This window comes from Anolis carolinensis, chromosome 1, assembly GCF_035594765.1.
Source record: "Anolis carolinensis isolate JA03-04 chromosome 1, rAnoCar3.1.pri, whole genome shotgun sequence".
Classification (NCBI taxonomy): Eukaryota; Metazoa; Chordata; class Lepidosauria; order Squamata; family Dactyloidae; genus Anolis; species Anolis carolinensis.
The window spans coordinates 215324414-215352066 of record NC_085841.1 but is presented as its reverse complement, the minus strand read 5'-3'; the positions used below and the strand labels follow the sequence as shown (position 1 = coordinate 215352066).

The window sequence follows — 27653 nt, the reverse complement described above, 5'->3', positions numbered from 1 at the left end:
AAGAAATATCTCTAGATTAAGTAAATCAATTTCCCACCCGAAAAAAGAAGAATGGAGAACAGACTGCCATGAGTTTTCCTTGGTCGGAACCTGTTAGGCTGCTGGCAAGGGCTCCTGCACCTTTATTGTGTAGGAGATGGAATTTCAGCAGGTGTTGCTTGTTACCTGATTATGTGATAAGCAACACCTGCTAAAATTTCACAATGAGGTAGCAAACAACACCTGCTAATCTTTTGCGTTCTGCATAACCATAAAAGGTACAGGAACTAGAGGTGTGCAATTCATCCAAAAGGCATGCCTTTTCAGGGTCCATTGTCAGCCAACCCCTCATTCTGTTTACTGAGAAATTACTTGAATCAGGAGGGGTGTTGCAATTTTCATTCAGCAAAGATTCGGCTCATTGGTACAATGGGAAACTTTAAAGCAGGGGTCCTCAAACTTTTTAAGTGGAGGGCCAATTCATGGTCCCTCAGATTGTTGAGGGGCCGAATTATCATTTGAAAAAAAATTATTTGTAGTGCAAAAAAAAAAAAAAACCCAGCAACAATTATTTATTTATTTACTACATTTATACCCCACCCTCTCTTACCCCGAAGGGGACTCAGAGCAGCTTACAAGTTGTATGTACATACAATATATTATATTATTAGCATAGCACAATATTAGCATTATATATTACTACTAGCTGTGCCCGGCCACGCGTTGCTGTGGCGTTGTCTGGTGGTGTCTGTATTTTATAGGCAGAGTGGAAGAGGAAAAACAATTGTTTTTATCCAATTGCTGCCAGTTAGAAGGCTAAGCTCTGCCCACTTGGTCTCCTAGCAACCCACTCAGCCCAGGGGACAGGCAAAGTTAGGCCTCACTTAAGCCTCTTCCACTCTGCCTATAAAATACAAAGTGGGCAGAGCTTAGCCTTCTAACTGGCAGCAATTGGATAAAAACAATTGTTCCTCTCCCTCTAATTAGGACTTTATTTTTCTTTTCTTTTTGTTGTATCAACCTAGAGGCGTGGATGAGGGGTTGTGCTGTCAATTTTCGAGGTTGTGGGGTGTTTAGTTTTGCTGTTTTGTCGGTCACCAGGATTCCATCACTCTTTTATATATATAGATATTGTATTATACCACTATACTGTAATATTATTAGTAATATTACATTTAGTATATAATTAATGTTATTTATTATACAATATTATTATAGTGTATTACAGTAGAGTCTCACTTATCCAAGCCTCGCTTATCCAAGCCTCTGGATTATCCAAGCCTCTGGATTATCCAAGCCATTTTTGTAGTCAATGTTTTCAATATATCGTGATATTTTGGTGCTAAATTCGTAAATACAGTATTTACAACATAACATTACTGCACATTGTACTACTTTTTCTGTCAATTTTTTTTGTATAACATGATGTTTTGGTGCTTAATTTGTAAAATTATAACCTAATTTGATGTTTAATAGGCTTTTCCTTAATCCCTCCTTATTATCCAAGATATTCGCTTATCCAAGCTTCTGCCGGCCCGTTTAGCTTGGATAAGTGAGACTCTACTGTATTATTATTAGCCGCCCTGAGTCCCCTATTGGGTGAGAAGGGCGGGGTAGAAATACTGCAATGAATAAATAAATATTATATTGTATTACATTATAATACTATTATCAATATTATATGTATACACAATACATTATATTATTACCATATCATTCATTTACAATATTTCATTTACAATATTGGTAAATGAAAGAACAATACAATATTTAAAAATAAAAATAATTTTAACCAACATACTGTAAACTTATCAGGATTTCAGTGGGAAGTGTGGGCCTGCTTCTGGCCAATGAAATAATCAAGTAGGATTGTTGTTGTTGTGCCTTCAAGTCATTTCAGACTTTGGGCGAGTCTAAGTCTAAAACTGAGGACGGGGGCCAGGTAAATAGCCTTGGAGGGCCGCATCCGGCCCCCGGGCCTTAGTTTGGGGACCCCTGCTTTAAAGGCTCGATCATCAGTCATTTTAAGGCCTATCTGCATGAAACTTACTTCCGTTTTAGACTCCATTTACAACTGCAGGCCTGCCAAGTTTCAAAGCAATTCACCGATATACTGATAGTTTGGAATTATTTTAAGTTTTAACTATAATATTTTTTAACATAAGACAAATTGCAAGAGAGAGTTCTGTAGTCACCGGTTGCGTTTATTCTCAGCCAAACACAGCATGGACACAACCAGGCTTTTTATTGGCTGAGAAACACACAGAGAAACTTCAATTCCCATCACTCTCCAAGAACTCAGAGACTTTTCAATGCCCGCCCCGTGCAAGTGCTGCTGGGAAAGCGAGTTACCAGCAGGGCACTCTCTGGAAAAGGAGCCTAGGAAACTTTCCAAAAAGAAATGTACAGATACTGTTACTGCCGGGGAGGGGAAAAAAAATGCTGCAATAATCCCATCTTCTTCAGGAGCTCCACGGCATACCCCTGCCTTAAGTATATTGCAGACGTAACTCCATCTTCCCCAGGAAACAATAAAATCTGGCTCTCTTAATCCGTTTTGCTGGGCTCTGCGGTTCCCTCCTCCCTGTTCTGTTTTTTGGAGATTATATAAAACCGACCATCAAATATTAAAAATCATTTTGTTCAAACCAATTCAGGCCCAAGCCTAACAGGAAACTCTGCTATTTCTGGTCTGTCAGTCCTAAGAGGCTCTGTGCTCCTCAATTTGCTCCAACCAGTAAGGACTTCATCCCATGGAATAAATAAAGTGTTTGGGATCATTTGTTTTCCCTTAAGTTTTGCAATGCCCCGTGTGGAAATTAAACTGACAGTTTTCCTATCCTTTTTTCTGCTTTCTTTAGGATTTACAGTAGAGTCTCACTTATCCAACATAAACGGGCCGGCAGAACGTTGGATAAGCAAGTATGTCGGACAATAAGGAGGGATTAAGAAAAAGCCTATTAAACATCAAATTAGGTTATGATTTTACAAATTAAGCACCAAAACATCATGTTATACAACAAATTTGACAGAAAAAGTAGTTCAACACGCAGTAATGTTATGTTGTAATTACTGTATTTACGAATTTAGCACCAAAATATCACGATTTATTGAAAACATTGACTACAAAAATGCATTGGATAATCCAGAACATTGGATAAGTGAGACTCCCCGAAGGGACTTGGGACAGCTAACATGGGGCAATGCCTGAAACAAAAGCAGAATAAAACAATTACAATAAATATCAAAATATCAATGATAAAATCAATCAAATAGAATAAACAATTTAACATTTTAAATACAATAAAACACATAAAACCAGAACAAATGGGTAATGATACAACATCAACCACTAATAAATAAATAAATAAATAAATAAATAAATAAATAAATACATAAATATAAAGATAAAAGGAGTCGGGCATATAAAAAACACAATATCCAAAACTTTTAATAAAGTGTCAGAGAGTTAACTGGGGTGATATGGGATAAGGTAAGGTAGGAAGGAAGTAAAGTGTTAAGAAGTATATATATAAGGGACACCATTTTACTGCACCACTGTATACCACGAGATTTGAGCATCCACATTTTGGTATCCATAGGTGTCCTAGAACCAAATCCTAGTGGGTATCATGGCCCTATGGTATTTGGGATCCTCCACAAAATTTGGTATGCACTCTTCCTTCCAGATTGTTCATAAACAAGGAAAACATGTCCACGAAACATCGATGCCTCAGGCAAAGGAGTCAAAGTGCATCCCACCCATGTCTAACTACTGTAATATATTTTGACATATGAGACACAACATTTCATGACATTCAAAATCTATGCCTGCAGCAGCTGCTTCATTTTACCGAACTGTAGAGCCGGCCCACCCTGACAGGTGTTAAAACATATGCTTGAGGGAACCCACTTTTTCTTCTCTCCATAGCGTGATCTATTTACTCCTCCTCTCAGCTTCTTCTTGTTGATTCATATGAAGTTAAGTATATGACACTTCCTATTCAACCTCAAATACGGAACATATTACATTAATCATCATAAACATCATATGCACGTTTGAACTGTGTAAGTGTTATTATGCTCACAAAATGTCAGAAAACAATCAGAGAAGTACAAGTTAACCCTGTTCCAGTTTCAGTCCTTTTTGGTACTGAGTTAGGAAGGTATATAGACTGGTTTTCATTTTGTTACCACAATCTATCCCAAAATCTTTGAAATGGAAGCCAACTCTAATATATGACACTGCCAGTTTGCAAAGCCTTCTAGTATAAGGCAAAGTTTGAAATACAGATTGAGCATCCCTTATCCAGAATTCTGAAATCCAAAATACTCCCAAATCTGAAATTGTCCACATGTGTGGCTGAGACAGTAATGCCTTTGCTTTCTTATGATTCACTGTACATAAACTTCATCTCATGCATACAAATAATCATTAAAATGTTTACAAATTTACTCCCAAGCTTTGTGTATAAATTCATGTTGTTGTTTATTCATTCAGTCGCTTCCGACTCTTCATGACCTCATGGACCAGTCCACGCCAGAGCTTCCTGTCGGCCGTCGCTGCCCCCAGTTCCTTCAAGGTCAAGCCAGTCACTTCAAGGACACCATCCACCCATCTTGCCCTTGGTCGGCCTCTCTTCCTTTTTCCTTCCTTTTTCCCCAGCATCATTCTCTTTTCCAAGCTTTGCTGTCTTCTCATGATGTGGCCAAAGTACTTCATCTTTGCCTCCAATATCCTTCCCTCCAGGGAGCAGCTGGGCATTATTTCCTGGAGTAGGGACTGGTTGGATGTTCTTGCGGTCCAAGGGACTCTCGGAATTTTCCTCCAGCACCAGAGTTCATAAGCATCTATCTTCCTTCGCTCAGCCTTCCTTATGGTCCAGCTCTCACATCCATAGGTTACTATGGGGAATACTATTGCTTTAACTATGCGGACCTTCGTTGCCAGTGTGATGTCTCTCATTTACTATTTTATCAAGGTTGGCCATTGCTCTCCTCCCAAGAAGTAAACATCTCCTGATTTCCTGACTGCATTTGCAGTGATCTTCGTGCCTAGAAATATAAAGTCTGTCACTGCCTCCAAGTTTTCTCCCTCTATTTGCCAGTTATCAATCAGTCTGGTTGCCATCATCTTGGTTTTCTTGATGTTTAACTGCAACCCAGCTTTTGCACTTTCTTCTTTCTCGGTGATAAGGCTCCTCAGCTCTTCCTCACTTCCAGCCATCAGAGTGGTATCATCTGCATATCTAAGTTTGTTAATGTTTCTTCCAGCAATTTTAACTCCGGCCTTGGATTCATCAAGCCCTACACATTGCATAATGTGTTCTGCATACAAGTTTAATAGGTAGGGTGAAAGTATACAGCCCTGCCGTACTCCTTTCCCAATCTTGAACCCGTCTGTTGTTCCGTGATCTGTTCTTACTGTTGCTACTTGGTTGTTATAAATTGCATATGAAGCATAAATGAATTTCAGGTTTAGACTTTAGTCTCATCTGTAAGACATATTATGTGCATATATGCAAAAACAGGTACAGTAGAGTCTCACTTATCCAAGCTAAACGGGCCGGCAGAAGCTTGGATAAGCGAATATCTTGGATAATAAGGAGTGATTAAGGAAAAGCCTATTAAACATCAAATTAGGTTATGATTTAACAAATTAAGCACCAAAACATCATGTTATACAACAAATTTGACAGAAAAAGTAGTTCAATATGCAGTAATGTTATGTTGTAATTACTGTATTTACGAATTTAGCACCAAAATATCACGATATATTGAAAACTTTGACTACAAAAATGGCTTGGATTATCCAGAGGCTTGGATAACTGAGACTCTACTGTATTCCAAAATAAAAATAAATCCAATGTCCAAAATACATCTGGTTCAAAGTATTCTGGATAAAGGTTGTTCAACCTGTGCAACATAGGCATTTAATGCAACAGAAAGAGGATATTTTGCTTTCCGATTTCTTTTCTGTTAAAAGGTACTGAGGGCTTTTATAAAGAGGCAAGAATTTCAGAAACACACAACTGACAGAAATAAAACTATGAAGTTTGGCAGAGATACTGTTATGAGAATACCAAGTGGCTCCCACACCAATAGCTAATAAGAACATCCTATTTTGCTGTGAGTAGATTTAGGATATGTTCTAACTCCTTCTGAGGTTATATATTTTTAATGCTTTTTAATGTTTGAATAATGTATTTTTACTGTTTACTGTTAATGGTTTTAAATGTGTTGTTAATTTTATTGATTGTTTGGCATTGAATCTTGCTGGATGTTGTAAGCCGCCTTGAGTCCCCTCGGGTGAGAAAGGTGGGGTAAAAATGTTGTAAATACATAAATTAAATTAAATGCAGTAGAGTCTCACTTATCCAACATAAATGGGCCGGCAGAATGTTGGATAAGCGAATATGTTGGATAATAAGGAGAGATTAAGGAAAAGCGTATTGAACATCAAATTGGGTTATGATTTTACAAATTAAGCACCAAAACATCATGTTATACAACCAATTTGACAGAAAAAGTAGTTCAATACGCAGTAATGCTATGTAGTAATTACTGTATTTACGAATTTAGCCCCAAAATATCACGATGTTTTGAAAACATTGACTACAAAAATGCATTGGATAATCAAGAATGCTGGATAAGTGAGTGTTGGATAAGTGAGACTCTACTGTAATAATAAACTATAGTTACCAAGAGGCCAAAAGGGTGAAACTTGCCACATCAATGACAGAGAGGACTTCCTTTTTAAAAAGCAGCATATGTGAATCTTTACACGTTAAAATATTTTATCATCCTGTGAACACATTTAACATTTCTATCATTATTTATATTATAACATTTCTAAAAGTGAAATAGAAGTAAAATAATAGCACGCAGTAAAAATTACATATTTACGAGATGTGTCCTTTTGCATTCTCTCTCGCTTTCAGAAATATGTGTTTTTGCTAAACAGACCAGTTTTCAGACTGGCTTAGCATAGAGTAATTCATACACATCAGAGAGAAAAGGATTAATTTTCCCCAAAAGGTGCCTCATCTAAGAGCCATATGATGAAGATACTCCTTAAAAATATTTATGTAATCAACAAACTTTTAGACCATTGGATGCAAATGTGTAGTTTCAGTACTTAGGATGCCTGTCTTGGTAGCATTTCATTTTCGTTCGTATAATGTCTTTCAGTCCCCTTCCCGTCCTCCTCTTCCACTTTTTACAAAGCCTTTCAGTCTCCCCACCCCTAAAAAATTAATTATACAAATCATTAGTATTAAAAAGGTAATATAATGGTTCCAAGAACAAGCTTCACAGAGTATCTGCATATTTAATCATCTGTGTTAATAAATATTTAATCATTCATTGAATTCAGGTTCTGTCTTGAAGCTTAACTTGATAACAAACCTTGCAACTGGTAGAACTAATTGGTACAGAACAAGTGAATAATTTATAAGAATAAAAAGCACTGGGTTTTCGGAAGGTGTGCAGAGACCAGGAAGGCTCAGCTGTTTCGGGGAGCTGACAGGAAAACAATGGGATTTTCCAGAATTTCCACAGCGCGCTGCTGCCCTCCCGAGGACAAGATTGACTGTGGGTTTGTCTGTCTTAAAAGCGGGCTGTAAGGCCGACTACAAAGTCAGATCCATTAAGTTTTAAATATTCATGCATTTCATTAAAGCTATCATAATTGGTCTACCGTACACATTGATTATGCATAGACCATCAAGTGTTTAACCTCTGAAAGCTTGCATGCGTATTTAAATATATCTGTTATGTCCTGTCGTGGTGACTTCAGAGAAATTTCGAGCAACATGGAGTTGAATTAGGGTGTGGGAGGAAAAAGGCTCTTGCAGCGCTGAAGGGAAAAGATAGCTTCTCTGGACACTGAAGAAACAAACATGTTTCTCACAGCATCTTTGGGATATATAGAATTTTCCTTACGCTTTCTTAAAATAGGCAATTTGAACATTTGATGTCATTTAATAGAGGAGAAGAACTGGGTGGTGTTCTTCAGTAGCTCACTGTTTGTCCCCAGCTATTTCCCACATGCATTTAATTCCCTGCTTTTCAAAGCAGTGCAAAGCCGTACTTTAAAATTACAATGCAAAATCCGTGATCCGCTAAGAACTTGACCACACACACACATACAAATCTCATGAACACAAAACAAGTGGAGATATATAGCTAGTCAAGAAGATGTCAAAACTAGAATAGGTGCCTACTTATGTAAGATATGTTAGAGCAGGAAGAATTGAACACAGCACCATTAATAAACATTTTAAATAACCACGAATCCCTTGTATGAAACAAAAACCCATTAATGGGTAAATTAACATGGATCACTTAACATATAACAAAGAAAGCCCTACATTTTAGTCATGTACGTTTTTCCTTAGCAATCCAATTTATTTATTTATTTCATGTCAAAAACATTGCATAATAAATAAATTTAAAAGTGATGAAATAAAGGAAATCACAAGGAGCTAGTTTTTGACCAAAAGCAGACAACAGCGACCGCATTGTCTATAGTAATCCAATATAATCTAATGACATCAACAGAAGGCAATTACTCAAGAGTACTGTAAATTTTTTAGAACAATTCAAATTTGCAAAAGCTAACCAAAATGCAATATTTTTTTAAAAAAAGAAAAAGGCATGGTATTGCCTTCAGTGTGTTGTGGGAAATTTTGGGATCATTAAGAATTTATTGAACTGTTGAGGAAGATGTAATATGGTATATATTTTAAAAATTTGTCCTGAAACAAGTTTGTTATGCAAAGTGGCCCATATTTATTTGCTCACAAAGACCCCTTTCATGAAAGGCTTTTTAAAGGTGGGATTATGATATGTTTGTCCTGAGCAAGCCATTAGACTATTTGTTCTTTTAATATTTCTGATGACAAAATGTGTTGCATGACTCCAGTTTCAAAATGTATTTTGCTTCTATTTATTTTGCTTATTGCATGAATCACACATTAATCCACAAAAAGTTTTTTAAAAATCAAAAGCAATACAGTGCTACACACAAACTCCAAGCATGAATGCAGTAACATGGAGATGAATAAAACCATTAAACTTGTAGATGAAACAATCCTGTTAACTTACTTGGATTTTAGTGTTGATGTGTATAGACCAGTAGTTCTCAATCTGTGAGTCCCCAAATGTTTGGGCCTTCAGCTCCAAAAATCCTAACAGCTGGTAAAGTGGCTGAGATTTCTGGGAATTGTAAGCCGAAACACCTGGGGACCTACAGGTTGAGAACCACTGCTATAGATTATGGTAATGCTTTGGCAGAGCCTTCCAAAAACTTGGGTTCCATTCTACAAAAGGCCCTTTCATTTGCAGATGCATCAATGTACTTCCTCTGCACACAGAACAAAGAGAAGGGCCTCTTCTATTCATGGTAGTCCATGGTGAGCTATGTGTAACCTGTTGCCTAAAAATGTCCCACCATGTTTACAGGCTGACCAAGGCTCAGAAATGGAAATGTTTCAGGGGCATAAGTAATTTAGGGAATGGCCTTCATTAACAGAAAGTAAACCTTAATTGACTTTGGATCACCTCCTGATTTTAGATAAGGCCTCTCAGTACCTCAAATAGTTTGTGGGGGCCTAAAACATGGAGAAAATATCCCTGCCACTTTCTACCACTTCATCACATGCATTGAATTCTACTGAGCCACCCACTTAAGAAACGGCAACCTACTGTGTTCATCACATATCGTAGGTTTCAGATAGAATCATAAAGTTGGAAGAGACCTCACGGGCCATCCAGTCCAGCCCCCTGCAAGAAGAAGGAAAATCTCATTCAAAGCACCCCCGACAGATGGCCATCCAGCCTCTGCTTAAAAGCCTCCAAAGAAGGAGCCTCCACCACAGTCCGGGGCAGAGAGTTCCACTGCCGAACAGCTCTCACTGTCAGGAAGTTCTTCCTGATTTTCAGGTGGAATCTCCTTTCCTGTAGTTTGAAGCCATTGTTCCACGTCCTAGTCTCCAGGGCAGCAGAAAACAAGCTTGCTCCCTCATCCCTATGACTTCCCCTCACATATTTGTATATGGTTATCATGTCTCCTCTCAGCCTTCTCTTCTGCAGGCTAAACATACCCAGCTCTTTAAGCCGCTCCTCATAGGGTTTGTTCTCCAGACCTTTGATCATTTTAGTTGCCCTCCTCTGGACACTTTCCAGCTTGTCAACATCTCCCTTCAACTGTGGTGCCCAGAATTGGACACAGTATTCCAGGTGTGGCCTGACCAAGGCAGAATAGAGGGGTAGCATGACTTCCCTGGATCTAGACGCTATACCTCTATTTATGCAAGCCAGAATCCCATTGGCTTTTTTCGCCGCCGCATCACATTATTGGCTCATGTTTAACTTGTTGTCCATGAGGACTCCAAGATCTTTTTCACACTTAATGCTGTCGAGTCAGGCATCGTCCCCCATTCTGTATCTCTGCATTTCATTTTTTCTGCCGAAGTGAAGTATCTTGCATTTATCCCTGTTGAACTTCATTTTGTTAGTTTTGGCCCATCTCTCTAATCTGTTAAGATCGTTTTGGATTCTGCTCCTGTCTTCTGGAGTGTTAGCTATCCCTCCCAGTTTGGTGTCATTTGCAAACTTGATGATTGTGCCTTCTAACCCTTCGTCTAAATCATTAATAAAGATGTTAAACAGAACCGGGCCCAGGACGGAGCCCTGCGGCACTCCACTCATGACTTCTTTCCAAGATGAAGAAGGTGCATTCGTGAGCACCCTTTGGGTTCATTTGCTTAGCCAATTACAGATCCACCTAACCGTAGTTTTGCCTACCCTGTAAGGTAGAGGTATCTTGGCATTTTAAGTGTTTTAAAAGTGTCATCTTCTCAGACACTTTCTAAGCTGCGTTATTGTGTGTTTTCTGGGCTGTATGGCCATGTTCCAGAAGTATTCTCTCCTGATGTTTCGCCCACATCTATGGCAGGCATCCTCAGAGGTTGTGAGGTTTCTAAGCTGGTTGGCAAGTCACTTTTTTGTAAATTATCCACATACAGGCGGGGAAAATGGCCAATTGTGTCATGTGATGAATTCCCACTGTTCTCCACTTTAAAATGAAACAGTTACGCAATTTTTGGGAGGAGCTGAAATGTCCTTTTGAGGAAAAGCTCTGCTCTTATCTTTTGCTCACCTTTTGCTCAAAGGGAATAAATAGCTTCTCTTCTTCCTTTTACTCCTTCTTTCCTCCTCCATCCCTTCTGTCATCCTTGTATCCTTTCTCACATCCTTCTACCAGGCTAGATTCCACAACAGTGCCATTCCAGGCACTTTGGGTTTTCTTTAAAAAATATGCACACTGCTTCACTTGAGCCTTTCCATTGTCGTTGTGTTGCACCTGTGAGCTTTGGTTGCTACACAGAGAAAGAGCTAAGGTTTGAAAGGAGCTTCAAGATCTAAATTCAGAACAGGGATGGAGCCAATGTAGGTCTGAAGACGGAAGAAAAAAAGGGGGGGTGAATGGAGGCTTCTTGAGGGCCGTAGATGGGTCCCACCTCACTGAGTGAGGGCAGAGTTCCTCGGAACAGCTTCCACTAGACTGGAAGTGATTGGGGGGCAGGGGCGGATTCCTTTCCTAGATAGACCTTCTTTTCCAAGAAGAGCTTTCTGGGGAGTGCACTGAACTTCAGTGAAACTCTTGACAATGTTTTAAAGCTTTGGGCCCATCTCATCCTTCTTCACATCCACTTTAACTGCCAGGAACTGCACTGGGTGGAAGAGATCTGTTCCGCTGGTGATTCAGATTCTGATTCATATGGGTTCTAGTCCTTTCTTACAAATGATTGTCTGTCTAACAAACAGGATCACTAGTACAACCGATTTCTGCTGCTAGGCATAACTCTTGGCCGTTAATTTAGTTTGGGTAAACTAGGGCAGGTAAGTATATGAGTGCAACTACACTGTTGAATTACAGCAGTTCGACACCACTTCAACAGCCATGAATCAATGCTATGGTCGATGGATTTTGAATATTTGTAAAGGTACATAAAAGGTAAAGGTAAAGGTTTCCCCCGATGTTAAGTCCAGTCGTGACCGACTCTGGGGGTTGGTGCTCATCTCCATTTCTAAGCTGAAGAGCCTGTGTTGTCCATAGACACCTCCAAGGTCATGTGGCCAGCATGACTGCATGGAGCACCGTTACCTTCCTGCCGGAGCGGTACCTATTGATCTACTCACATTGGCATATTTTCGAACTGCTAGGTTGGCAGGAGCTGGAGCTAACAGCGGCCGCTCATGCCGCTCCCGGGGTTTGAACCTGGGACCTTTCGGTCTCCAGCTCAGTGCTTTAACGCACTTTGCCACCGGGGCTTCTCAAAAAGGTACATAACTTTCCATAATAACAGCTATCTTTTATTGTCAGCAATTTTCTTCACTTTTTTTCCACAGAGAAAAGGGGGAGGGACAGTGCGTGGGGACAAGTCTCAACTGTGTGATAGCGAATCATTGGAGGACTCCTGAGTAAAACTGATAGATTAAAAAGTGTGTGATGAAGGTAGGAAAACATCCATTTAATGCCGAATAGTAAACCACTCTAGTAAGCACGTAACCTGTTCAGTGGGATGAAGTCTCTAAAGCAGTGGTTCTCAACCTGAGGTCCTGAAATATTTTTGGCCTTCAACTCCCAGAAATCCTAACAGCTGGTAAATTGGCTGGAATTTCTGGGAGTTGTAGGCCAAAGCACCTGGGGACCCACAGGTTGAGAACCACTGCTCTAGAAGGTCTCAGGGTGTTTTTATATATAGGAGTCTGTTTCTCCAAGATTTCCCTGGGGCTAATGCAGTTTCCCATCCCTAATCTTAATGCACAAGCAGGTTGATCTGGAAAAAAAAGACTGTCTTTAAATATTTTAAGGCAGTACAGAATGTGTGACCTTGCAGATTTTGGATTAAAATCTCGATGTGTTGCAGTTCCTAATCATAATCCACTGCTGTTTGACCACTATTTTAACATCTATTGAAATACAACCAATTGTGCACTTCAGCACTTCTGGCCTTGCTTAGTATGGGAATATCTTGCAGAGACCGAGGAAATGATTCTGTATTTGCAGCAAACATTTCAGATTTATGCATATATGACTAACGTATTTAGATGCAATAGGCCCATATATCATTGTGTAGAACAGTGCCTATAATACTCTTGTTATAATGCACTATACAATACTGTGCCAGACAATACTCCATTTATGGATGTATACCTTGGAGAATGATTTACATTAAGACAAAGAAGAGTTCAAGCTTGTGGGGTCGACTTCATTTTTTACTCAAAATTCAAAGCCCAACAATTGGAGCTTGGCTCAGGTGGGAAGATGTATATTAAGCACAAAACATGAAAACATCAGCATTAAAGCTAAGCTTTAACGTCACCTCTGTGCCTTCCCATCTCAGTCGGAAACCAGCCAGTATCAAGTAAAAGGTAGAACTCTGCAAAACAGTGAAAGCCCTGGAGGGTATGGGGGGAAATAACATAACTCCTGTTTATGCTGACCAGAGTAACTTGACTGTAACATTATATTGATCAGAGTAACATATTTCTTCCAAGTACTGATCATAACAATGAGAGAGTGAGGTATACTAGTTGAGTATTGAACTGTGACTCTGGAGACCAACATTTTATTCCTCGCTTGGCCATGGAATCTCACTGGGTTTTCTCAGCTCCAGAAAACCCTAAAATAGGTTTGCCTTTGGATTGCCATAAGCCACAAATTATTTGAAGGCACACAACAAGAAACTGTAGGTGGTACCAGCCAGGGATTCCATTAATTAATTGCTTCTTTATGGATTAAAGTATGTTGAGAACCCCCTAAGAAAGAGGTTGGCAACCTATAGCCTTTAGATTAATTTCAAAAGCACTCCACAAGTAATGAATACAGACTTCTAGTTAAAGTGATCTTCCATTTCTGGGTTGGTAGTACCTGACAGGTCAGAAGATGAGAACCAAAGAAGACAAAGGCCCCTTTTATATTGCCATATAATCCTGATTATCAAATCAGATAATCCTGATTATTTTATTTGAACTGGATTATATGAGTCTACACAGTCCATACTCTTTATCCCAGTGAAATACTGGAATGAAGAGTTTATACCCTTTTATCCTCAATCTCTCAAGGCCAAGAAGGGTGGTAACCTCTGTGTGCATTGAGGTCCTTCCAGACCATTTCAACTGACATTCTAGGCAGAATGTAAGGCTGTGAATCAAACATCTTCGCATTTCTTCTCATGTATGCTTTTTAACATCTTTGCCTGATAAAGAAGGCAGTGAAGCTTTAAATGCTTGTGTGATGGCATGCCCAAGCCTTTGGGAAAACTATAGTGTCTAGCTTTAATCGGAGGCTATCTGTATACCTTCTATTAAGATCAAGACCCTTTATATACAGAGGCACTTTAGGCAAAGTGAAAAATAACCAAAATGAGTTTACTGAAACAACACAAATAAAGGGTTGACTCCACCTGAGGCTATTGAAAGACAGCTAAAAACAATACATTACAAAGGGAGATTTTGCTGACTGCAGTCATCTCTCTGGAGTCTTTGAAAGTCCTCTGTCTCTGGAGTGAAGCAATGGCTCACAAGCTGGAACCCAGGCACTGTTTTGATCTTTTTTCTTTGTGAAGCCTAAGCTGGGCAAAAGGCTTCTATTGTCTCTGGGACAGATGGTTTAAGTATACTGCTGAATGCGTTTAGTGCTAAGAATGCCTGTTTTGAACTGCTGGGCCTAGGATTTCTAGACACAATCCAAGCCTGTTGTCTCTATAGTTCTATTGCAGAAAAATTGAGGAGTCTAAAAGGGCTCTATACAGGCAAAAGGACTAAACCAACTAAGGCTGTTCTCTAGGGGAAATATTATGCTCCACCCCAAAATGAATACAAATGGAGGAATCTACACTATTGGAAAAACCTAAACAGAGAGAACTAAAGCAAAGGAGAGGAAAAGGCAGAGCCAAGACTTCACAGCTTGCATTATGTATCTTGTGCATTCAGTTACCCAACAAAAGTAATACTGGTTTTTCTGGATTTCGTGGTACTTTGCTGTATGGCCAACATGGCTTGGACTTCCAATGGAATTACTTTTCTGTTGCCAATAGTTAAAATTTTATTTCCTATCATTTGTTGTCTTTATGTGGCCCAGAATGGGAGTGGCTTCTTCAAGATCAGTGTTTCTCAGACTATTCCACTAGGGACTCCTTTTAGCCTAAGAAATTTTACGTGACTTGAAGGTGCATAAAATCAAACATTTATTGATAATAAATCAGGTTTTCTAAACAGGCTAATTTTCCTTTTTATGAAGTACAGCTGAAGCATCTTCTGCAGAGTCCTTTGTAAGCACTGCATAACAGATTTGTGTAAATGTCCAAAACAGCCACTCGGTGGCATTCAGAAAAAGTTTTCTTTTGCCAAATTTCTGGGACCCCATTTGGGGGCGAGACTGACAACAGAGGTAACATCGGCAAAATGTAGACCTTTGACTCCAATATCATTACTTTTCTTCTCCTGTATTATTTTTACCATCTTTGCCTGATGAAGAAGCTTGCAAAGATTCTAAAGCTTGTATGATCTATTTTGAGCATTTCGCTTAGCCAATGAAAATATTACTGTGTTGTGAACGTTGCTATATGTTCCTGTATGGCCAACCCAGCTTCATTTGAGTATGTTTTCTTCATCCCAGTCACCTACTGACATGAGGGTGGCAGTCATGTATTTCTGCAGGACCCCACTCACAAGCAACTATTGCTCTGGACAGTTTACTGGCTTTTTAAGATTCAGGATCATTTGTGATTATAGCAATGGTGTTGTACCCGCAAATGAGAATCTGAAGGAGTTACAATATTCTAACAACATTGTAATCATAATAAGTATGCCAGCCAATATTTCTATTTTGACTCACCTCTGAAACAAGGATCCGGAAAAGAAAATCCTAGATTAGCACAAATTTTGTGCATTCCATGTATTAGTCATCTTTACATATCTTGGTTTCAGTAAAGCAGAGGGAGAGGGCACTGCAAGATGAATCTCTGTGTGAGTTGTTTTCATGTGAACTCAGTGTCTCCCAAACCAGTTAAAGATCTAGCTAGAAAATCAGGATGTACATCTTCATAATTTACATTCTTGTGGGCAAGAACAAATAACTTAAGCATCTTGATTCTCACTGCAAGAAAATAATCAAAAACTTCAGTTCAGGATTTATTTGGTGATCGATCCACACAGATGCACAGAAAACATTTTCTGTGCAAGTATATCCTTTTTCTGAAAAATTGTTTGCTAAGCAAAATATGTTTCCTGTGCAAAAATTTTGCCTCCTGGTTAGAAAATAATACCATATTTCTGCAATTGTAAGATGCCATCAATTGTTAGACACATCCTTATGTGAGTACCACCGCCACCAACAAAAATACGTAAGATAATCTGCAATTCTAAGACACATACCATTTTAGGTATGTTTTTATAGGAAAAAAGTGCATATTGGGAGTGAAGAAATACAGGATTTTTGTGCAGAAAATATTTTCTGTACAAAACTACCACTACTACTATTACTATCAAAGTATTTATATTCCACTTATCCCCCTCTAAGGAAGATGCAAAGTGGCCAAGCATTTTTGCACAGAATAAATCCCAAACTATAAAATACTTACTTATCCATCCACATTTCTCCTCATCAAGGTTTCTTGGTAATGAGGGAATCTTTTTTTTTTTTTGCACTTGTGATATGAATATTCTTCCCATTCATGTTCTCAAACTTTAGAATAATATAAATACAGCTTTAAATATAATTTTGTGTTTCATCATTATAGGGAGAGTGGCCTCACAGGACTATATCACTGTTTCCTTTTCTTGGTCTACAATAAATTCTCAGAAAGAAAAATGAGGCAGCAGTTCAAAAGTTATACAGGAAACTAGCGAAAAAGACATTTATTGGCATTTTGAAAAATACTTCCTAGGCTTGCAGCATTGCACAGTTACACAATTCCAGCTTGAGAGTCATTTTTGGAAGATCAACTGTTGATTAGTTACTCTAAACACAAAAATACTGCATTTTGTTTTGTTTTGTTTTTTCTATGGAGAATGCAAGCTCTTCTTTGCAAGCTGAAATTTACATTCACAGACTTTCGCTTTTTTATCTCCTTTGTTTATAAAACGGCTTTGTCAAGAGAAACAAACACTCTCCCTTTATCTTCTATGAGGCTTAGGTGAGATATTGGTGTTTAGGTTAAAGTGCAATTCGGGCACAGTAATGTTTTAACTTGCAAGGTAGGATGCCTTTATTGAGCTGATAAAACTCCACCAGTTGAATAAGATCAGAAAATCTGGTGTGACCATCATCCAGCGAATAAAATAGCTTGCCTTCTTCTTCCAACTGCAAGGAGGGGAAAAAACAACAATATGAATAATGTCAGGGATGGCTCATACTTGTTTCTTTATTGGTCCACCTTCTCCAAAGATGAATGAGCAAATACTCAAGTTGTCCAAGGGTACATCTACACCAGTGGTTCTCAACCTGGGGTTCCCCAGATGTTTTTGGCTGACAACTCCCAGAAATCCCCACCAATTTACCAGCTGTTAGGATTTCTAGGAGTTTAAGGCCAAAAACATCTGGGGACCACAGGCTGAAAACCACTGATCTACAAAGTAGAATTAATGCAGTACTACTTTACTCGCCATGGCTCAATGCTATAGAATCCTGGGAGTTGTATTTTGGTGAAGTACCAGCTCTCTTTGGCAAAGAAGGCTAAAAATCGTGTCAAATGGGCAAGGGAGGTAGGCCATATGATAAATATGTCAGAATGGGAAAAGATTTGGAAGATGAAACTTAAATTTACGTATGCAGTAGAATTGAAGGAGAACTGGTATAAGATCTTTTACAGGTAGTACCTCACACCGGATAAACTCGCGAAATTTAGTAAAGGAAAAGGTGATGGGTAATGCTGGAAATGTGGGAAACACAAAGGTGATTTTATACATATGTGGTGGGGTTGCAGGAAGGTAAAAAATTTCTGGCGGGTAATTCATAAAGAAATTGAGAAAATAATTTTTAAAAAATTCAACATAAAACCGGAATACTTCCTACCAGGAATAATGGATTTCCAGATGGATCACAACACGGAAAAACTCTTCACATACATGGCGGCCAGGATATGTCTGGCAAAATTGTGGAAGACACAAGAAACTCCCTCAATAGAAAACTGGCTTCTGAGACTATTGGATATTAAAAATATGGATTTATTGACTCAAATATTATCACAGGATAATGCTCCCAAGACGAGAGACAAATTGGTCCAAACTGAAGGAGTATATCCATAAAGAAAATATAAAATGTTTATAAAATATGTTAGGAATTTACCCCAGGACTCAAAATGTATCTGGGGTGACCGCTGACAGGGCTTTAAAGCTAAAGAAAACATGTCTTGCTGTGCAAAAGATCTGGAAGGGAAAATATGTTGGTGTGGGGTATTATATAATTTTTTTTCTTTAGTATATTGCTTTTTGATTTTTTTCCTTCTTTTTATGTTCTTTAAAATTCATAAATAAAAATTATTAAAAAAATCGTCAAATTACAACTCCCATGTAGTTTGACATAGAGTCAAGGCAGTTAGTGGCATCAAACTACATTAATTCTACAGTGTAGATGCAGCTCAAAACTACTAAAATGTTCACAAGGTTTGAAATTATATCTTCAAAATCCAGTTTGATTAAGGCAGCCTATCTAATTCCACATCTTCTCTCCTATTCTTATACAGTATCCTTGGATGGCAGAGTTACATCACATACCTTGGCAAGATTTGTCCACTCTATGGTAACTGGGGGGACAAAATACATCCTGATGTTGCCTTGGCAACAGAGATTTGTGTCCCTCTCTTTCTGCGATGTGCTGCAGTCTCAAGGCTCACTGTGCTGGAGGCTGCCTGGCCCAATTAATTAGGGGCACCTTTTTATTTGATTAAAACGATTCTTAATTGAGCAATCTAACTGATTAATAGAGTAAAAGTTGCAGTACGAAGAGAAACACTACTGAAGAAAGTGGAATGCATCCCTTTATAAAGCTTTAAAATTGATCGGTTCATTTTACATTATCAGGAAGGATGGCATTCTCTTTGTGAACTACCTTGAGGCACTTTCAGGCAGACGAGGCAACCCAACAAAACACATGCACAAAACTAATGATAACCAAACTAAATATTCTTATCTAACTCTTGCAGCTTTTGCATAGATCAAGGCAGAAAAAGGTTACAGGGAAGGAACCTGGCTGGAACAAGAGAAGTATATGGGTACTGCATATGACATGACTAAAGTGAAAACATATTGGGGGAGTTTGCTACGATCTCAGAAAAACAACAAGTTTGAGGGTACATCTACACCACTGGTTCTCAACCTTCCTAATGCCATGATCCCTTAATACAGTTCCTCATGTCATGGTGACCCCCAATCATAAAATTATTTTTGTTGCTACTTCATAACTGTAATTTTGCTACTGTTATGAATCGTAATGTAAATATCTGATATGCAGGATGTATTTTCATTCACTGGATCAAATTTGGCACATATCCAATACACTCAAATTTGAATATTCGTGGGGTTGAGGGAGATTGAGTTCATCATTTGGGAGTTGTAGTTGCTGAGATTTATAGTTCACCAATCAAAGAGCATTCTGAACTCCACCAACAATGAAATTGAACCAATCTTGGCACAAAGAACTCCCATGACCAACAGAAAATATTGGAAGGATTTGGTGGGCATTGACCTTGAGTTTTGGAGTTGTAGTTCACCTACATCCAGAAAGCACAGTGGACTCAAACAACGATGGGTCTGGACCAAACTTGGCACGAATCCTCGATATGCCCAAATGTGAACACTGGTGGAGTTTGGGGAAAATAGATCTTGACTTTTGGGAGTTATAGTTGCTAGGATTTATAGCTCACGTACAATTAAAGATCATTCTGAATTCCACTAATGATAGAATTGGGTCAGACTTCCCACACAGAACCCCCATGACCAACAGAAAATACTAGAGGGATTTGGGAGGAACTGATAGTGATCTAGGGGAGATGTAGTTCAGCTACATCCGGAGAGCACTGTGAACTCAAACAATGATGGATCTGGACCAAATTTGGAACAAATACCACATAGGCCAAAATTTAATACTGGTGGGTTGGGAAGGGATTGATTTTGTCATGTGGGAGAAGGACAGGCAGATCTTCAGCCTTCTCTGCCAAAGGGGTTCCTAAGACCCTCAGAAATAGGTGTTTTCTGGTGGCCTTTGGCGACCCCTCTGACACCCTCTCGTGACCCCCCGGTTGAAAAATGCTGATCTACATTGTAGTATTAATGCAATTTGACACCAACTTAACTGCCATGGCTCAATGCTATGGAAGTGGGAGTTTGGTGAGGTACCAGCATTCTTTGCAAGAGAAGTATCAAACCCTTGTAAAAAAAAAACAACCCTCATGATTCCATAGCACTGAATTACAGCAGAGCAATGGAACTGCATTAATTATACAGTGTAGAATTGGTAGTCTCAGAGCAAACTCACTGGGTCAATGAATCACACTGATACAATGGGTCTCCTCCTCTAGTTGGGATTGCCAATGGGATTTAGCCCTTAATGTCCCCAAGGTTGGAGGCTGGTCATCTATCCCACATCTTTCTGCCCTAGCAAAATAAACAGCCAAAACATGCAAATATGCCCAACTCTGATAATGTAGTTGATCATAACTTTCTTAAATTTCAGAATCTGACAGCTAAAATGAAAACATAACAGCAGAGTTTTAATTCTGAATTCTATCAGTAGTCTGTGGCCCCTTCTACACTGCCCTACACTGCATCTGATCCCAGATTATCTTCTTCGCTTAAATCAGTGGTTCTCAACCTGGAGTCCCCAAATGTTTTTAGACTTCAACTCTCAGAAATCCTAACAGCTGGTAAACTGGCTGGGATTTCTGTGAGTTGTAGGCCAAAAACATTTGGGGACCCCAGGTTGAGAACCACTGTCCTAGATTATCTGACAGTGGAGACTCATATAATCCAGTTCAAGGCAGACAGCCTGAAATCAGATCCTGAAATATAGGGCAGTGTAGATCTGGCCTCAGTTAGAGCTCGCCCACTGAATCCCATTGATTCAATGGTTTTTCACTAGTTGACATTATCCATAGGAATCAGCCCTTAATGTCTTTGAGGTTGGTCATCTACACTACTTCTTCTTCCCTTTGAATTAGTAAAATAATTAGTTCAAACATGCCAATATACTTAACTTTCAACATGTGGTTAGGTCATAGATTCTGAAAATCACACTGCAACCTGATAACCATTTATCTGGGTGTAAGCTCCATTGAACTCACTGACCTCTAAATAGGCGTGTGCAGGGCTGCACTGTTCATTTGTAAGGCAATGGACCTGTCTTTTCAAGTTGAAGGTCTTCCGACCCTTGGTTTTCTTTTGAAAACATTCCCCTTCCCTGTTTCATTGACTTCTAAAACTTAACAGTTCCATTTGCATCTCAGCAATCAGAAATCCTGTCAAAGAACAGTTGTTCTCTGAACATGCAAAGCACATGAGGTGAACATAAAAAGCATGTGTATATTTACATATTGTTGGTATGTGGATCAAAGTTAGTGCAGAAACCATATTTAGTTTTAGAATCCTATTTTCATGTGTAAGGTTTTTTAAAAAATCATACAAATTTGTAAAACAACTAGTTTTGATCACAATAAACATAACAATTGATTGCATGACTCATCTTGACATGAGCAGAATTATATAGTCCCTATCACAATAATGTGATTACTAGCTCACAAGCTTACTAGTTATACCGGGCTGGGCTGTGGTGCAGGCTGATTAGTAGCCAGTTGCAATAAATCACTATGACCAAGAGCTCATGAGTTCGAGGCCAGCCTGTGTCGGAATGAGCACCCGACAATTAAAATAAAAATTAGACCTGCTCGTTGTTGACCTAAGCAACTCGAAAGACAGTTGCATCTGTCAAGTAGGAAAATTTAGGGACCACTTATGCGGGGAGGCTAATTTAACTGATTTACAACACCATAAAAAATGTCCAGCAGCCTGCGTGCCAGATGAGGAAGTACACCATCAAAAGGACTCGTCATCACAGTGGATGATGAAGCAGCAGCTCCTCTTTTGGCTGGAATCGAGCATACCCTCCCAAAGCCAGAAGCTGGGAAGTTAAATAGCCTCTGTGTCTGTCTGTCTCTGTGTTGTTTGTTTAATGGTATTGAATGTTTGCCATATATATGTACATTGTGATCCACCCTGAGTCCCCTTCGGGGTGAAAAGGGCAGAATATAAATACTGTAAATAAATAATAAATAAATACTTACTGGCAGAATCTGGAAGTGCTTTATTTTTAATCCATGACTCAATGACAGAACAAAGGTTTTGGGGTTACTTTGGCTATCCCGTACCAAGAATACTCTACGGGAAGAAGGGGGAAAACAAAAGGTCATCAAGCACCATATAAGTGGAACAATGCTGACTTGCTAGCAAGATTCAGTGTTATCCAAAAACAATGAATGTTGAAAGTGACGAATATTTGTCCATGGCAACAATCTATTTGTCTTCCTTTTCTGACAAAATGAATGCAATTAACATTGCTCCTCCCAAGACAATGATTGGAGGAAAACAGTACAACAACCTTATAGAGTTAAGAAACTTTGAGAACTTAGAGGTGTGCTGTTTTTGTTCATATTGTGGAAGAAAGGTGGAATATCAACACTTATAGACTGTTAGGCCCATTTTGAAAATAAAGTTCCAGAATATATCGCATGATAGTTAATATTAAAAATGAGGAAGAAGTTGCAACATGTCATGCCTCCTTCTGGGGTAGCAGCAGTACAAGAGTGTTGGAGAAGGTCTTGGCACACCTGCGGCTCAGCTGGTATTACCTCAGCCATTCTCAATTAATTATCCGGTAGTTTAGATAAGGCGGACGGAAAAAACTGATTACTATCTGGAAGCAATGCCTAATTCCCGTTCTGTGAAAAAGGCACCCAAACTAGCTGAAAAGAGTCTGCCCTGCTTTCTGGATCCTTGGAACCGAAGCTTGACTACTCTTTTGCCCATTCCTCTGTCTATTTTGGGAGTACTTCTACACTGCAGAATACAGTTTGATACTAGTTCACTTGCTATGACTCAATGCTAAGGAATCATGGAGTTGTAGTTTTACAAGGTATTTAGGGTTCTCTGTCAAAGAGTGATTCGGCAATATTCTATAACATTGAGCCATGGCATTTAGAAGTTATGTCAAACTGCATTGATTCTACCGTGTAGATCAGGAATGAGCAAACTTGGGCCCTCCAGGTGTTTTGGACTTCAACTCCCACAATTCCTAACAGTCTACCAGCTGTTAGAAATTGTGGGAGTTGAAGTCCAAAACACTTGAAAAACCCAAGTTTGCCCATGCTTAGTGTAGATGCATCCTTTGTTTTCCTGACTACTGATTGATTCTTCAGCATTTTGAGCTCTGAACTGCTAACTAATGCAGCTTCTCTCCTCTCCCTGAAAATTGTGACCCAATGTAAAATGTATACTTAAAATCCAGTCTTCAAGTACCAGAGTTATTGAAGAACTTCCTATAGTGCCAGTCCTACTATTGCCTCATGTGAGTGAAATGCGGGGTGTTTATGATCAGAGAGCAACCATATGATGTGTATTTAGAACAGAGCTATATATGCCACTTGATATGCCCTATGATCCTCGGGTATAGTGAAGGATGCTTTGCCATCATTCGGTATGGAATAAAGCTTCATCAGGATGCCTTATTGCAGTGGTTCTCAACCTGTGGGTCCCCAGGTGTTTTGGCCTACAACTCCCAGAAATCCCAACCAGCTTGTGTATACATATGTATGTATACACACCGAAGCACTATTTCCACTATGGAGAAACTCTATTGCTAAAATGAAAAAAAGGAACTGAAGGACAGAGAGGTCTTGTTAAGTCTGAAACTGATTTTCCTAAATAGTTGACATTTAAGACTGATTTATTTCAAGGAGGACTTCAATCCACTTCATCTCAAACTCTGGTGGTGGGAATGAAAGAGTGGGACTTCCTTCTCAATGGCTGCCCCTCAACTCTCAAACTCTCTACTTCCCAGGTAAGGCAGAATAGCTCCCTTCCTGCTGTCGCTAAAACCTTCTTATTCAGACAGGCTTTTAAAGAAAAAGATTTTTAAGATCTAGTCAGGGGGTGCTGTGGTTTTTAGCTTTTAAAATGTTTTCACGCATTTTAACTGTGAATTTTTAATACTGTTCTGTTTAATTCTGTTTCAACGTTTGAATATTTTTATATTTTAAATTATGTGGTCATACTTTTAATGTAAGCTGCCTTGAGTTTCCTTCAGGAGAGATAAAGAAGGCTGTAAATAAACAAAATAATAAAAATAATAATATTTCTAGAATAAACTTTTTTATCACATCAGAAGTGACTTGAGAACATATTGCAAATCACTTCTGGTGTGAGAGAATTGGCCATCTACAGATATGTTATCCAGGAGATGCCTGGATGTGTTACCATCCTACTGGAAGGCTTTTCTCATGCCCCCGCAAGCTAGAGCTGACAGATGGGAGCTCATCCTATCTTGTGGATTCAAACTGCCTACCTTTGGGCCAGCAACCCAACTTTCAAGTCAGCAGTCCAGCCGGCACAAGGGGTTAACCCATTCTAAGGGAGCCACGGTGGCTCCCTTAGAATGAACTGAAGACAAAAATGCCACTACACTGAAGAAGTAGAAATCCATAGAAGCTCATGCCAAAATAAATAATCTAATCTGAATAATGTGAGTTTCTTCCATTGGAGTTTGTAAAGACACTATTATGGATGGGGTAACTGGAAAAGTACGTGTAAGAAGCTAATTGGCTGAGCCTGCAAACAGCTAGGAATCTGATTGGTCAATTTCTCGGCCATGCTGCTGGGGAGCCAGTTTTAGCAGGTTTTGCCTCAAAAAGAGTGAGTTTGTGTATGCTGACTGGAAACAGCCAGGAGAGAAAATGGTTGCTGGCTCTCTGCGGCCCTGTTATTTTTAAGGCACTGAGGCAATTTTATAGACATTAAAAGGACTATTTATGCCTACTGTTCTCTGTAAGCAATCAGAGAAACTATTGTAAATATTATTGCTCTGTTTGACCATTTTGAAGTCAGTAACGTTCCTGTTAATTGTTCTACAAACCTGAGTGGCACATCATTACCCTGCAGGGTGACTTTGGTTCACAGGTGGACATAAGAGCTTCTATTTAACATCATCTACAATCTTTAACATCCATTGCCTAGAATTTCCTTTTATGGTTTAACAGGCTGACATGGTCATTTTTGAGGGGTATTACACAGTGTTCTTGTTTTATCAACTTAAATCTATTTGCATGACTTGATTGGCTGCATATGTGAATTTATTGGCTTTCCATTTGTAGTTTGTCTTTCCTTTACCTGGAATTGTGTAAGCCAACTGCTTTAAGACTCTTAGGGCTGGGAGCACCAATGATGCTGGATGAGTATATGATGGGAGACTGAAATATAGCGAAGTATATTTCTGCTAAAAGACTGAACTTGGGAAGGAGCAGTTTGTCAGATATATAACTTAAGAGATATAATGAAGCTTTGTGCCAGGAATGGGCAGAGCCATCTTTTACTCTGAAATCCCATGCCTCTCTCTTCAGTAGACTACAGGAGGAAGGATATATGGTACTTTTCAGAGGCCCGAAAAGATCAGTTTAATATGGCTCATAAAATTAGACCAGAGGCAGCATGAATATAGGGTTAAGGATTACAATTGGCCCACCTCTGCTTTAAAGTAATATACAGTACATAATTTCACCTTCCAGTTGTGTTGGATTTTACACTCCTCTCACAGCTACCCCAAAATATTAACTGTTGAGTATCATCCACTTCAGAAAAACAAAATAAAGGTAAATATCTTACCCATCCACCAGTCCTTGTCTTAAAATCAATTGGTGTGCCTCATCCCTAGAGATCTTATGGTGAAACCATGGCTGGGAACTGTGTATGGCTAAAAATATCATCAACAGAGGGGAAATATTACCAGTTTGATTTGAGCATAAGGCAATACCATTACTTGAGACCAACCCAACTGAATGGCACATACCTATATTTGATGGGCCATTTTGCAAAGTGGTAGGACTACTGTGTGTACCAATTCTTAAGCACCCTTTCTTCTATATGGGGAAAAAAGAAACATTCTAAACATTTTGGATGGAAAAAAATACAAATCAGGAAGAGTTTAAGATGAAATGCTGCATACCCTCCATGCCAACCCTTCTTCAACTGCAACCGAAAGGGCTTCTGTTGGATTTTCAATAACTCTGGATTTATGTCCGGTGAAGTCCATAGCCACAAGACAATTCTCTGAAACACTTCTCTATAGAAAGAAAGATTAAAAAAACAATATAAGGTGATTCTCACCCATTACTCTCAGAGACATGTTTACTGGAGATGCACGAGAGAGTCTTCTTGGTAGTTTCTCGCAGGATGTGGAATTCTAAGCTAGTCTTCCTCCCTGTTGTCCTTCCACCAGTAGATCACATCATTTTATTGAAGTAGACATTTGGCAACTGCCTGCCTGCCAAGAAAGGGCCTTTGAATAGATGAGTGCTATACATTTTCACTGATGTGTTTCAAAATAGCTTTAATTCGTCTATTTGTATTTTATTTTAAGTGAACCAGATGTATGTTGTATTTTATGTTTGTATTGTCTGTGCTTGATAAGGCCAACTGGCTAATCAATAAATTGTTGTTGTTGTTTAATTCGTCTGCAATTTAGTAATATAATTTTAAATTGTGCAATAGTTTGATTTCTGTGTTTTTATCTGTATCTGTGTGCTTTTTAATCAAACTTTGTTGCATACTACATTGAGTCTCACACATAGGATATAAGTCAAAATAACAAATAAATAACCTTCATTGCTTCATTTGGTGGTTTCCAGATGTGTTGGACTATTGTGAGCATTGGGAGCTGTAGCCCAACACATGTGGAAGACATCCAATTAGAAATGGCAAATATAACCCAAAGGTTTCATAGCACATCTTTTGATTTCTTTCTTTAATAGTATTTGGCACCCTCCAAGACACTTTCCGACCAATAATAATCATCTTTGGATCTATTGATTAGCTGGCAGGAAAGGAAATTAAGGATAAGAGAAAAGTGTATTGTACACAGATGATGTGTCCCCTAAAGGATATTTCAGTTATCAAGATCAGAAAAAGATACTCCTTTTATACGAGGGCTTATAATCTCCTCTGAGCTGTTAGATACCATAACAATTCTGTGAGGATATTTAGAGGGAAGACTTTTCAGTAATTAATGTAAAAAGTGATAAATAGGTTTCTGATGGCACTGACAACTGTGATAAGCAAAGGCTTGCTGAAGAGAAGATATAAAAACAAGAACCTGTTTGAGGATGAAGGCTTATCTGAAAAATTTGGGGACAACCGCAAATATGGTCTAATTAATAACATATATTGGTCTGATTTCTTCTCTTGGTGCATTAGTAGAAACTGTAATGCAATGGATTCTCGTCATTCATTTTAACCACACGATTGATTATAAAATACCATTATGGACATTCATATTGTCATTTAAAGAAGGGGTGACCAGTGACTTTTGAGATTATGCTGATTTCAGCACCCATCAATCCCAT

At 38.8% G+C, this 27653-nt stretch overlaps 1 protein-coding gene and 1 non-coding gene across 4 annotated transcripts in view; one reads left to right on the top strand and one right to left on the bottom strand.

The window, feature by feature from the left end:
- The first annotated feature begins 1496 nt into the window (after positions 1-1496).
- On the top strand, positions 1497-1690 carry LOC134295809 (small nucleolar RNA snR44). The gene has a single exon (XR_010002415.1). It is a non-coding gene; the product is annotated as a small nucleolar RNA snR44 (small nucleolar RNA).
- A 15193-nt stretch (positions 1691-16883) lies between these two features.
- Positions 16884-27653, bottom strand: part of grb14 (growth factor receptor bound protein 14) — a 72996-nt gene continuing 62226 nt past the window's right edge. For 2 of the 3 annotated variants that reach the window (XM_003223675.4, XM_008115165.3), the window contains 5 exons: positions 26258-26374; positions 26102-26171; positions 25918-26005; positions 22329-22422; positions 16884-17356 (listed from right to left, as the gene is read on the bottom strand). In XM_003223675.4, the coding sequence (XP_003223723.1) occupies positions 17210-17356; positions 22329-22422; positions 25918-26005; positions 26102-26171; positions 26258-26374 (516 nt within the window). In that variant the 3' untranslated portion in view covers positions 16884-17209. The remainder of the gene's footprint in view (positions 17357-22328; positions 22423-25917; positions 26006-26101; positions 26172-26257; positions 26375-27653) is intronic. The other variant, XM_062965066.1, reaches the window with a different exon arrangement.